This window comes from Curcuma longa, chromosome 15 (assembly GCF_044706935.1).
Source record: "Curcuma longa cultivar G26 ecotype Majalengka, Jawa Barat chromosome 15, ITB_CL_G26_1.1, whole genome shotgun sequence".
Taxonomy (NCBI): Eukaryota; Viridiplantae; Streptophyta; class Magnoliopsida; order Zingiberales; family Zingiberaceae; genus Curcuma; species Curcuma longa.
Window position 1 is genome coordinate 2,765,348 of NC_133875.1, and position 12,107 is coordinate 2,777,454.

At 38.9% G+C, this 12,107-nt stretch overlaps 2 protein-coding genes across 4 annotated transcripts; both read right to left on the reverse strand.

Moving 5' to 3' along the window:
• Positions 1-4: 4 nt before the first annotated feature.
• Positions 5-5,603, reverse strand: LOC141846815 (ruBisCO large subunit-binding protein subunit beta, chloroplastic). Of its 3 annotated transcripts, XM_074734880.1 has the most exons (15): positions 4,821-4,869; positions 4,778-4,790; positions 3,562-3,655; positions 3,341-3,466; positions 2,446-2,583; positions 2,272-2,367; positions 1,914-2,156; positions 1,594-1,828; positions 1,327-1,496; positions 1,186-1,263; positions 1,017-1,088; positions 836-940; positions 639-731; positions 465-557; positions 5-377 (listed from the first exon to the last, which is right to left on the reverse strand). In XM_074734880.1, the coding sequence occupies exons 1-15, from the start codon at positions 4,867-4,869 to the stop codon at positions 234-236; spliced, it is 1,749 nt and encodes a 582-aa protein (XP_074590981.1). In that variant the 3' UTR covers positions 5-233. The 3 variants fall into 3 exon arrangements, with proteins under 3 accessions (XP_074590981.1, XP_074590980.1, XP_074590979.1); XM_074734879.1 differs by lacking the exons at positions 3,341-3,466; positions 3,562-3,655 and adding exons at positions 4,406-4,531; positions 5,526-5,603 and having other exon boundaries at positions 4,627-4,872; XM_074734878.1 differs by lacking the exons at positions 4,778-4,790; positions 4,821-4,869 and having other exon boundaries at positions 3,562-3,727.
• Positions 5,604-9,863: 4,260 nt separating this feature from the next.
• Positions 9,864-11,006, reverse strand: LOC141846499 (uncharacterized). Its single transcript, XM_074734540.1, has one exon. The coding sequence runs from the start codon at positions 11,004-11,006 to the stop codon at positions 9,864-9,866; it is 1,143 nt and encodes a 380-aa protein (XP_074590641.1).
• Positions 11,007-12,107: the final 1,101 nt, after the last annotated feature.

Sequence of the window (12,107 nt, forward strand, 5' to 3'; positions counted from 1 at the left end):
GACACAATCTAATCCAACGAATCCAACAACACAATCTAATTGTCAAACAAATATAAAAGATCTAGCAATCGACATTCTGAAGAAAACAATTTTCCTCTGCCCAAACTGGTTCTCAAACCAAGCCGTCTTTCAGCATGTATACGATCCCTGCGTTGTTCTTCCTCTGTTTAGTAGCCATAACCTGCCAGCAAGCAACTCGTAAGGAGATCATACAACTTGTTTCAAATCTTGTTTCAGTGTTGAATACCTGAATTGTCCATTGGGTTCCCTGCCGGCGCCAGCGCCGGCTCCGGTTCCTTGATGTCGACGACCACGACGTCGGAAGTGAGGAAAGTCTTCGCTACCGAAGCAGCATGCTCCAAACAACACCTCACAACCTGTTTCAAGAATTGCATTTGTGTGTATCAATGAGAGTAATATAGAATGTTGCGCGTATCGCAAAACAGAATCGAACAGAAACAAACCTTGGTGGGGTCGATTATACCCACAGCTATCAGGTCCTCGTATTTGCCGGTCGCGGCATTGTAACCAAATTTGAAGTTATCATTGGACAAAACCTAAAGTGATAGATGATAAAATCCAGTACAGTTTAACCAAATGCAGGGAAACATAGCTTGGGATGTCAATGGGTTCCATACCTTTTCGGTGACTACACTTCCGTTGACACCAGCATTTTTAGCAATCAACTTCAGAGGGTAGCTCAAAGCCCTCTTAACTATATCTGCCCCAACCTGCAAGTTGTATCGCGAGGAACGATTTAGCATAGAAGACCTTGGCACGATTCGTGTTGCCCGTGCACATGAATGAAGCATTTCTATGCAGGAGGAATGCTTGCCTTTTGCTCATCATTCTCAAGAGACTCCTTGATGGCATCAACTTTCAGTGAAAGCCTCAACAAAGTGCAACCGCCACCGACTACAATACCTTCCTCGACGGCAGCCTGAACATAAAGCACAACAGGTGATTAGAATACAATCTTAAACATAGAGCATACTAAGAACAGCAATAACATTCACCTTCGTAGCGTTCAGAGCATCTTCAACTCTCAATTTCTTCTCTTTTAGTTCTGTTTCGGTCTGTGCTCCAACCTGCACGAGTTTGAGAAGCAAAGCAAAATAACCCAGTCAAACACTGAGGCCATATAGGCGTGAAGCCACTAAAAACAAGCTTCAGCTCTCAGCCAACCTGAATGACAGCAACGCCACCAGATAGCTTTGCTATTCTCTCGTTGAGCTTTTCCTTCTCATACTCTTGCTCGGCGGCCTGTGTTATTAAAAGCACTTACTAATTTAGAAAGTAAAGTATATTGTTTCCCTAGAATCCAACCTCAATCAGGTTTCTGATCTGTGCAACTCTTTTATTGACTTCCTCCTGCGTACTCCCATCACCGACTATGGTGGTCGAATCCTTAGTAAGCACAATCTTGGCAGCAGTACCCAAGACCGCTGTGTCAGCTTTATCCAGGGAAAGGCCAACCTCATCTCTGATCACAGTAGCTACATAAACATAATCAGATAAGAATTTTCGAAAGAATATGCATTGCAAGCAGAATATATGGTAGCTGAGTTATATGAAGAAAGCAAATAAATCAACCTCCTGTCAGTATTGCAATGTCATCAAGGTACTGACTTTTGTGCTCCCCAAATCCAGGGGCTTTAAGTGCAGCAATCTTTAATGCTCCTCGTAATTTATTCACAACCAGAGTTGCTAGAGCTTCTTGCTCAATATCCTCTGCGATTATGACTACTGGGTACCCCCCTCTTATAGCATCTTCCAAGACATTGATAAGATCTCTTGCGTTTGTGATCTTCTTGTCAACAAGAAGCAACTGAAAATACAAAATATAAGTTAATGCAAACCTGCATTAGCTTTCCATGACAAAAATATATATATATACTCGCGATGAGATTAACCTTGCAATTCTCATACTCAGCAGTCATCTTTTCACTGTCAGTCACAAAGTATGGGGAAATATATCCACGATCAAATTGCATACCCTCAACAACATAGAGATTATTTTCAGCACTTTTGCCTTCTTCAAGAGTAACTACACCCTTCCTCCCAACCTTGCTCATTGCGTCAGCAATCATATTGCCAATTTCATAATTGTTACCAGCACTAACAGCAGCAACATCTGCAAGTTCATTGTCTTCAACCTGTATCACAAGATTGAATAATTCAAACTAGTTATATCATTGCTAACTTAACTTCTAGTTAGTCGGATTTCACATTGGTGATGGCTGATACAATCTGACAAAAAGCTCAGCCTACCTCCTTAGACATCTTCTTAAGTTCAGCAACTAGAGCTTTGGCAGTTTTTTCAATACCACGGGTAATCTGAACAGGATTTGCACCTGCTGCGACTACCTGCAAGAGGTACACATAAGTGACCAACTTGGGCAATTAATCCACAAGCTGCTACAGACTTTGATTAGGATGGTGCACCTTAACACCTTCAGCGATCATTCCTTGAGCAAGAACAACAGATGTAGTTGTCCCATCCCCAGCCAAATCATTAGTCTTGGCAGCCGCTTGCCTTACTAGTTTGGCACCAATGTTCTCGACGGGATCCTCCAGCTCAACCTATTTTCAATTGGAGTTACAAAGGATCAATATCACATAACGTAATAAATATCAAACAAGGATAAAGCATCAATTATCGAATTGTTTTGCCATCAAATGGACAAAAAAGTGATGATTCCACTTGTGAAGGGTAGCAACTATAATATTATGGGCAGAATAATCAGCTACAGAGACAGTCAGTCATGCTGCCAATACACACCAATCAAAAACATTTCCATGGAATTCAAGCAGCACAAATAAAATTGCACCACCCAATGTTGCCTATTCAGATGTATCAATCCAGAAAGGCCAACAACTAAGTGGCATGTATATATCAGAAGGTACATTCTTCCATGAAGCAAGCAGTATTGCATAGTATACCATCCAATATAATTTCTTTCTCTTGCAACTGTGAGACTGCATGAGTTCCCAACATGACATTTATATCCTTGCAAAGGACCATGTAAATTTAGCAAGAAAATATTGCATGGCTTGTTTGTCTTCAAGAGAGGTTAAAAAGTAGTGAGAAAGGAGAGACTTCTGTATCAAAAAATACAGAAAATATTAACTAGCATAGGCCACGCCACCTTAACAAACATGGAACATGATATTAGCACGTCATATCATACACAAGTTGTCAGGAAAAAGCAAAATCAAATATGAAATTCACAGAAATGAATCATCATAAGGCAGGGATATGAGTTAATAATCACTATATCAAACAAAGTGCGGAGAGTAACATGATAAGTTAGGTATCATCATGTGAAGGATTTCCTACCTCTTTTGCTACTGTAACACCATCATTCACAATCTTAGGTGATCCATACTTGCTTTCCAAGACAACATTCCTGCCCTTTGGGCCAAGAGTAACCCCAACAAGATCAGCAAGCTTGTTTACGCCAGTCTGATGACACCAGAATGGAGTATTAGAAACAGTTCGAAATATTTAGGACTCAATAAGACACATAGTTGGAAATATTTAATATCCACATAACGTACTTGTAACTTTTTAATTGCTGAGCCATCTTTATTGAAGTATAATTCCTTTGCCATGGCATTAATCTTAAAGTTGTCTCTTCTCAGAGAACTGACGCTTTGCCTCCTGCTGCTGATGACTAAACTAGGTGATATAGAAGCAAAAGAAGAAAGCTTCTGTCTGGAAGCTATCTTCTTGTCTGCTCCAAAGTGGAAAAAGTGATGATTCCACTTGTGAAGGGTAGCAACTATAATATTATGGGCAGAATAATCTGCTACAGAGACAGTCAGTCATGCTGCCAATACACACCAATCAAAATCATTTCCATGGAATTCAAGCAGCACAAATAAAATTGCACCACCCAATGTTGCCTATTCAGATGTATCAATCCAGAAAGGCCAACAACTAAGTGGCATGTATATATCAGAAGGTACATTCTTCCATGAAGCAAGCAGTATTGCATAGTATACCATCCAATATAATTTCTTTCTCTTGCAACTGTGAGACTGCATGAGTTCCCAACATGACATTTATATCCTTGCAAAGGACCATGTAAATTTAGCAAGAAAATATTGCATGGCTTGTTTGTCTTCAAGAGAGGTTAAAAAGTAGTGAGAAAGGAGAGACTTCTGTATCAAAAAATACAGAAAATATTAACTAGCATAGGCCACGCCACCTTAACAAACATGGAACATGATATTAGCACGTCATATCATACACAAGTTGTCAGGAAAAAGCAAAATCAAATATGAAATTCACAGAAATGAATCATCATAAGGCAGGGATATGAGTTAATAATCACTATATCAAACAAAGTGCGGAGAGTAACATGATAAGTTAGGTATCATCATGTGAAGGATTTCCTACCTCTTTTGCTACTGTAACACCATCATTCACAATCTTAGGTGATCCATACTTGCTTTCCAAGACAACATTCCTGCCCTTTGGGCCAAGAGTAACCCCAACAAGATCAGCAAGCTTGTTTACGCCAGTCTGATGACACCAGAATGGAGTATTAGAAACAGTTGGAAATATTTGGGACTCAATAAGACACATAGTTGGAAATATTTAATATCCACATAACATACTTGTAACTTTTTAATTGCTGAGCCATCTTTATTGAAGTATAATTCCTTTGCCATAGCATTAATCTTAAAGTTGTCTCTTCTCAGAGAACTGAAGCTTTGCCTCCTGCTGCTGATGACTAAACTAGGTGATATAGAAGCAAGAGAAGAAAACTTCTGTCTAGAAGCTAACTTCTTGTCTGCTCCAAAGTTTCCACGAGAAGCAATAGCACCAAAAGTAGACATTGCGTAGAAAGTTGAAGCCATTATCTGCTGATGAGAAACATAACATCATATTATCTCAAAAATAAAGGGGGAAATTCTAAAATTTCCAACAACATTGTTTAAAGGATCATCTAAAAACATATGAAATCAGATTGACAGCGGCATCTAGTGGTCCAGGAATGATTTGCACATTTATTTATTTATTTTTGTGGTTCATGGAAGGATCTCTAGTAGTGTAACATCAGTCCGCCATCAAAATATTCAAATTTCGCACGACAGAAGCAGAAAAGGTGGCTCAATACTAAAAATCAAAAAAGAAATAAAGTGCAAAAACGTTTCCTACTGAGCCAAGCAACATTACTGAGTAATATATTCGCTAAATTGGTTTCATTTTACACAACGAGCAGCGATTTCATTACTAAGTTCAAGCACCAATCCCCTCTGCAATTAAATGCAAAAAATTTGTAACTTTTAGAATTATAAACAAGCCACAAACATTTCCAAAAAAATATATCCAATAAACAAAAAATTCATTTGTTTTGGGGTCAAGAAAGTTTAGGAAAAGGATCTAAACCAAAACCCTGAAGGCTGACCAGCTCAAGCGTCTGCTCAGACTCTACAAGAGATCAAGGTAGAAGGCCGTGCAAACACCGAGCACAAGACCTCACCAAGAGAAGGAAAGGGAGCAAAAATCTCACCTCAAACGCGAGTCTGGAGACCTGGGTCCGGTGGGATTCGAGAGGATAGGCCTTGGTCTGTCGCGAGAGTCGTCCCTCCGCCGGCGACGCAGATCGCAAGGGGAGGCGGACGAGGTTTTATGGGAGAAGGAGTTTTCTTTTCGGTTCAGCTCGAGAAGCTTCGGAACCATCTCGGCCGTTGGATTCGAGAGACGATCCCGTTAGACGGATTTGTGGAACTATCTAGAAAAGTGAAGGAAATTATGATATTTTAGGGTTTAGGATTGAGGTGGGATAAGTATTATTTATTAAATTTATATTAATATTTTTAAAATTTATAGCTCAAAGATATTATAGTTTGATATTAAATAAAAAATGGTGTTAAAATGCTACTTCGATTCAAATTAGTATACAATTTTGGGCTGAATTCTTTTTTAATTACTTGTTCAAATAATTTATTTTGATTCAAGAAACATAGCAAAATTTATATATATCCTACCTGTCTTAAAATACACGATTATACACGACATAATATCCGAAAGAATTTTTAACACATGAATCAGTAAATATATTTTTTAAATTTGTATTTTAAACTTTTTTTATTTAATACTATAACTCAATCCTAAATCCTACGGAGGAAGGCATTTTCTCAGTTTCGTCGAGATTCAATCTTTATCCATTTCGACAAAACTCGCACTAACCAACTAAATTATGTTCCGAGGGCAAAAAAATACTCTTATTCTACTCTTATATATCTTGATAAGAGTATTTTTGTTATCCACGGAGCATGATTGAAGATAGCAGATAAATTGTCCTAAAAGAATTTTATTACAAGAAAACTCTTCTCTTTACATTATACAGAACCAGTCTATTTATACAAAAGCAATATTCATAGCCTGTCTGCTTCGATTACTCCCTTAGCAAGTTTCAATAAAGGTAGAATTAATACTTCTCTTCTGCATTACTGTGCTTTAGCAGGTTCCAATGGTGGGTTAAGTGAACGTTGCATTTTGACATGCCCCCTCAAGAGGAGAATGGATGTTAATCATACTCATCTTGACCATAATCCATTCATGTTGGTTGGCATCTAAACCTTTTGTGAGTATGTCCGCCAATTGGCATTGAGAGCTCACATATAAAACTTGGATTCGTTGGCGTTCAACTTGTTCACGCACAAAGTGCCAATCCACGTCGAAGTGTTTTGTTCGTTCATGCTGGATTGGATTGACAGCTATTTGAATGGCGGACTTATTATCACACAGCAGTGGGACACAAACATCATGTGGGATATGGAAGGACCGTAGCAGATTCAGAACCCAAAGGACTTCGCATGTTGCTGTGGACATGGCTCGATATTCAGCCTCGGTTGAACTCTTGGCCACAGAATTTTGCTTCTTTGCTTTCCAGCTAATAATGCTATTGCCCAAAAACACACAGTATCCTGAAACAGAGCGTCGAGTATCTTGACACTTTGCCCAATCGCTGTCGCTATAGACCTTTATTGTGAGAGGTGAGATGCTAGAGTAGAAAACGCCACATCCAGGGGATCCCTTTAAGTACCGTAACACTCGGAGTGCTGCTTTAAAATGCTCGATGGTGGGTTGGCTCATGTACTGGGACAAAACCTGCACAGTATAACATAAATCAGGTCGAGTAAATGTTAAATAGATGAGCTTACCCACTAATTTCCGGTATGTGGTAGGATCAATCTTCTCTGAATCAGAACAATGAAGATGATGATTACTTTGGAGTGGTGTTCGAAATGGTTTTGCGCCAAGTAAACCATACTCATGAAGAAGGTCTAATGTATACTTTCGTTGGCATAGGACAATCCCTTTCTTCGATCGGGCTATCTCTAGACCAAGGAAGTAGTGTGGGACACCAAGGTCTTTGAGCTTGAGTTCTCCTCCAAGATATCCAACTAAGTGTTCCAAGAGCTGTTTCAGAGGTGCTGCCAACCACAATGTCGTCAACATATACTAAAAGGGCAATGAACAGATCACCGTTAGTATATATGAAAAGAGAATGGTCAGCAGGGCTCTTCTGGAAGCCATATCGAAGAAGAATCTCTGAGAATTTTGAGTTCCATTGCCGAGAGGCCTGTTTGAGGCCGTATAATGCTTTGGTGAGTTGGCAAGCTGGTTTCTCCTGACTAGAATATGAGATTGTAGATGGATAGCCAGGTGGTAAATCCATGAAAATGGTTTCGGTAAGATCTCCGTTGAGGAAGGCATTGTTGACGTCAAGTTGCCGGAGAAACCATGACTGTGACGCAGCAAGGGCAAAGAATAGTCGGACTGTAGTATGCTTGATAACGGGGCTGAAAGTCTCTTTATAATCGAAGTGCTTGATTTGGCTGTAACCTTTCGCAACGAGGCGTGCCTTATGTCGTTCTATGGTTCCATCGGCATTCATTTTCACCTTAAAGATCCACTTGCAGCCAATCGTGTGCGTTGATTTTGGCACAGAAACTACTTTCCAAGTGTGATTGGCGTCGAGCGCAGCTAATTCAGCTTCCATGGCAGATATCCATTCAGCGTGTTGTGTTGCTTCCTCATAAGATTGTGGCTCCATAGTTGTAGAAAGAATTGAAGTAAAAGCTGCATAGGAAGGACTCAATCTGACGGAGCTCAAGTAATTTTGAATGGGATAAGTCATGCTGTGATTAGCTTGTGGATCAGATATATCATGCTGATAGATGCTCAAATATTTGGGTAATTGTCGAATTCGTTGAGATCGAGGTCTAAGGTCTGCAACATCTTCCGTTGTTGTTTCAAGAGTAAGTTCTTGGTCAACGTGATTCTCAGTTATTGCAGATTGATCTTCAATGTGCTCACTGTCCGCATCTTGAGAGGAAATTTCTGGTTGGGTTGGAGTTGTCTTGGCTAGTTGGGCTGGACTTGTATTGGCAGTTTCGGGCTTATCAGTTGTTGGTAGAAATTCCTCAATGAGCCCATTGAGATTGTTGATTTCTGGAAGGTTCGTTACAGGAGGGGCATTCAGACGAGAAATATATTCTGAAGCAAAGGGGAAAACATCTTCGTGAAAGACGACATTTCGGGAGACAAAAATCTCTTCAGTTTCAATATCATAGAGGGTGTATCCTTTTATTCCGGCTGGATAACCAATGAAGATGCAACGTCGGGCTCGTTCATCCAATTTTGTGCGATTGCGCTTTAGTGTTGAGGCGAAGCACAGACATCCAAAGACCCGTAAGTAGTCATATTTTGGTGCTTTTCCAGTGAGCTTTTCATATGGAGTCAAGAAATGGAGTCGCTGAACAGGTATACGATTGATTAGGTGTGTTGCTGTGAGTATGGCATAGCCCCAGAATTTCTTCGGCAGATTGGATTGAAATAATAGTGCGCGAGCCATATTGAGAAGATGTTGGTGACGCCTTTCCACAATTCCATTCTGCTCAGGTGTCTCCACGCAAGATTTCTGGTGCTCAATTCCTTGTTGGTCATAGTCAAAGAAGTTGAATTCCTTTGCTTGATCAGATCGGATGATTTTAATCTGCTTATGGAATTGAACAGGGACCATGTTGATAAAAGATTGCAGTATTTTTGGCGCTTCAGACTTCTGATGCATAAGGTATGTCCAAACGGCTCGTGAATGATCTTCTACGATGGTGAGGAAGAACCGTTGTCCACCTATAGCAGGAGTGTGACATGGACCCCATGTGTCCATATGAACTAGATCAAACAAGTTTATTGCATCAACATGCTCTGTAAAGGGTAATCTTTTCTGCTTTGCCTTGGGGCAAGTCAAGCAAATCTTATTTGGATAACTATGAATTGATGGATAAATTTTAGAAATGTAAGGAATAACACGATGAGATGTATGACCTAACCGAAAATGTCATAAATCAAAGCAAACAGAATTAGACATGAAAGTTTTAGATATAGCAAAATTGTTCACATATTGCAAATCGAAAGTAAAATTAGTGATGAGTGGTTGCTGTAGAAGGTATAGACTATGTTTTTGCTCAGCCTTCCCAATCATCATTCTGGAAGACAATTCCTGAAGAAAACAGGCATTAGGAAAGAAATGTGGTTGAATCAAATTCTTGATAAGCAATTTATGAACTGAAATCAGATTTACTGTAAAACTTGGTATATATAAAACATCATTAAGTATTAAATTAGGACCAAGGGTAACTTGTCCAATGTGAGTCACAGGTGCTCCATTACCATTAGGAAATTGGACACGAGCTGTGATAGTTTTTGTAGAAGAAAATAGAGAAAAATTTGAGCACATATGTTCACTAGCCCCTGAATCAATTATCCAAGTATCCTTTGGAATTAAATGTGCTTTGTGTGTATGTGATTCTAAGAAGAAAGAGTTACCAGCGAAATTTTATGTTTTCTCAGGATTGGGAGTGGTTGAGTCAGTCGCAGCAAGTGTAGATGAGTTCTGTCCATTTTGCATCAGTTGCTTCAACTGTCCTCGTGATAATGAAAGAATCTCATCATCATTGCCACCAGGGGTCATGCCTGCAGTTACAATGACATTGTGAGTACGGGAAGGTTTTGAAATATGAAACTTTCCTTTCCCTTTCTTGATTTTGTTGTAGTTAGGTGGAAGACCGATGAGGAGGTAGCACTGCTCAACGTTGTGATTTGTGCGATGGCAGTTGGTGCAGTATTTGGTAGGAGCACTATTATTGGGGTGAGAAGGTCCAGCACCGTTATTGTGGCGAGGAGTTCCAGATTTGTGAGCGAGGAGGGCAGATGCTTCAACTGGAAGTGGCAGCACGGGTTGTTTAAGCCTTTGTTCCTCCTGATATGCCAAGTGATAAGCTTCATCTAGGGATGGAAGCGGTTTTTGATTCAGTATTTGTGACCTGGTGATGTTGAACTCTGAGTTGAGAGCAGTAAGAAACATGAATAGGTTGTCTTTGTCTCTTTGCTCTCTAAACAACTTGAAGCAAGAGTCATCACACTTTCCACAAGAACATTGGGGGACTGGTCGGAAGATGCTATATTCTTGGAGTAATGCATTGTATTTCACAAAAAGTTCATCTACGGACAGGGACCCTTGTGTGAGTGAACCAAGTTCTCGTTGAAGATGAGCTACCCGAGTGTCGTCCGATTTTGTGAAACGTCGTTGCAGTGTTGTCCAGATTTCGTAAGCTGTGGCATTATCAGGGATGGATGCAGCAATATTTGGTTCAATGCACCGAAGCAGCCATGTGACGATCAGATTGTTGCATTTGTGCCAAAATTTGTAGTGAGGATCAGAACTCTCAGGTGCTGGAAGCTCGCCCATAATATAAGCTTCTTTGTCTCGAATAGAAAGTGCTCTTTGGACCTGTCGAGACCATGCAGAGTAATTAGTAGAGTTGAGCAGCTGGGTTGTAAGTTGTATTTCTCCAGTCTCAGTTGGCAGAATCTTGTAGTGAAGAGGAATCGAGGAGGAAGATGATTCAGCATGAGAATCCCTGGTTATGGCCTTGAACAGCTCAAAGAGTTGTTCGGTTGTGATAGAAGCACCAGCCATGGATGGGAGAAGAGAAATGCTCAGAAGCTGCAGAGTAGAAAGAAGAAAGGGAAGAAATTTAAATCAAAGTATGCTCTGATACCATATCAAAGATAGCAGAATTTGAAAAAGAATTTTATTCAAGAAAACGTATCCTTTACAATTTACAGAGTCAGTCTATTTATACAAAAGCAGTATTCATAGACTGTCTCTTCGATTACTCCATTGCTAGTTTCAATGGAGGCAGAGTTAATGCTTCTCTTCAATTACTGCATTAGTAGGTTCCAATGGTGGAGTTAATGTTGAAATGAGATCTTTATTTTAATCATTAAAAGAGGTGCATTATTTTAAAAATATATTAAAAGGCACCCTGCATGGCCTAGATTACCTTCATAAATCTAAAATTATTAAGTAATTATAATCAAAATTATTTTAATATTGATAAAAAAACTATTTAAATATTAATTAAAATTATTTTAATTTAATTAATAACTCACCTTTGAGTATCTTAATTATATGACATAGCAAGAAATTATCTATTATGTCAAAAACTAATACAAAAGTTAAATTTACAACAATGATATGATTATAAAAACCCATAAACTAATTAAGAATTGTTATTAAAGAGTCAATGCAGATGTTCTACTATCAATATTATAAAAATTCAATCCAGCACGACAAAATGAAACACATTCAGATAAAAGAGAAAATAATTATATTACCATATCTGTTAGACATTCTCATTAGGACTCTATCAAAAATAAATTTTGAAGATTTAAACTCCAAACTAAATTTAATCAATATTTAGACCTTGACTTTAAAAATGTAGAGTATTATAAAATATTTTTACTTCCTTTTATAACTATCAGTTAATTAATTTTTTAATAAAATTTTTAAGGATACACGGTCAGTTTTATATATATTCTTATGTTTAGATGTGGCTATGCTGTCTGGAAACTTGGAGACGGGAAACGGGAAACGTGGAAACGGAAACGGGAAACGGCAATAGTTAAAGTTTCCGATTTTTGGAAACGTCGAAGACCTACAGTGTCGAAGACCTAAAATTAAATAGCCTTAACTTTAATTTAGGAGGGATTAATTAAATAAACTTAATATGGATGG

Coding starts and splice junctions, on each gene's coding strand:
- LOC141846815 (XM_074734879.1), bottom strand. CDS start 4,869: ATGGCTTCAACTTTCTACGCAATGTCTACTTTTGGTGCTATTGCTTCT. Junction 1,829..1,913: donor CTGAGTATGAGAATTGCAAG/GTTAATCTCATC, acceptor TTGTATTTTCAG/TTGCTTCTTGTTGACAAGAA. Junction 1,497..1,593: donor CATTGCAATACTGACAGGAG/GTTGATTTATTT, acceptor ATGTTTATGTAG/CTACTGTGATCAGAGATGAG.
- LOC141846499 (XM_074734540.1), bottom strand. CDS start 11,006: ATGGCTGGTGCTTCTATCACAACCGAACAACTCTTTGAGCTGTTCAAG.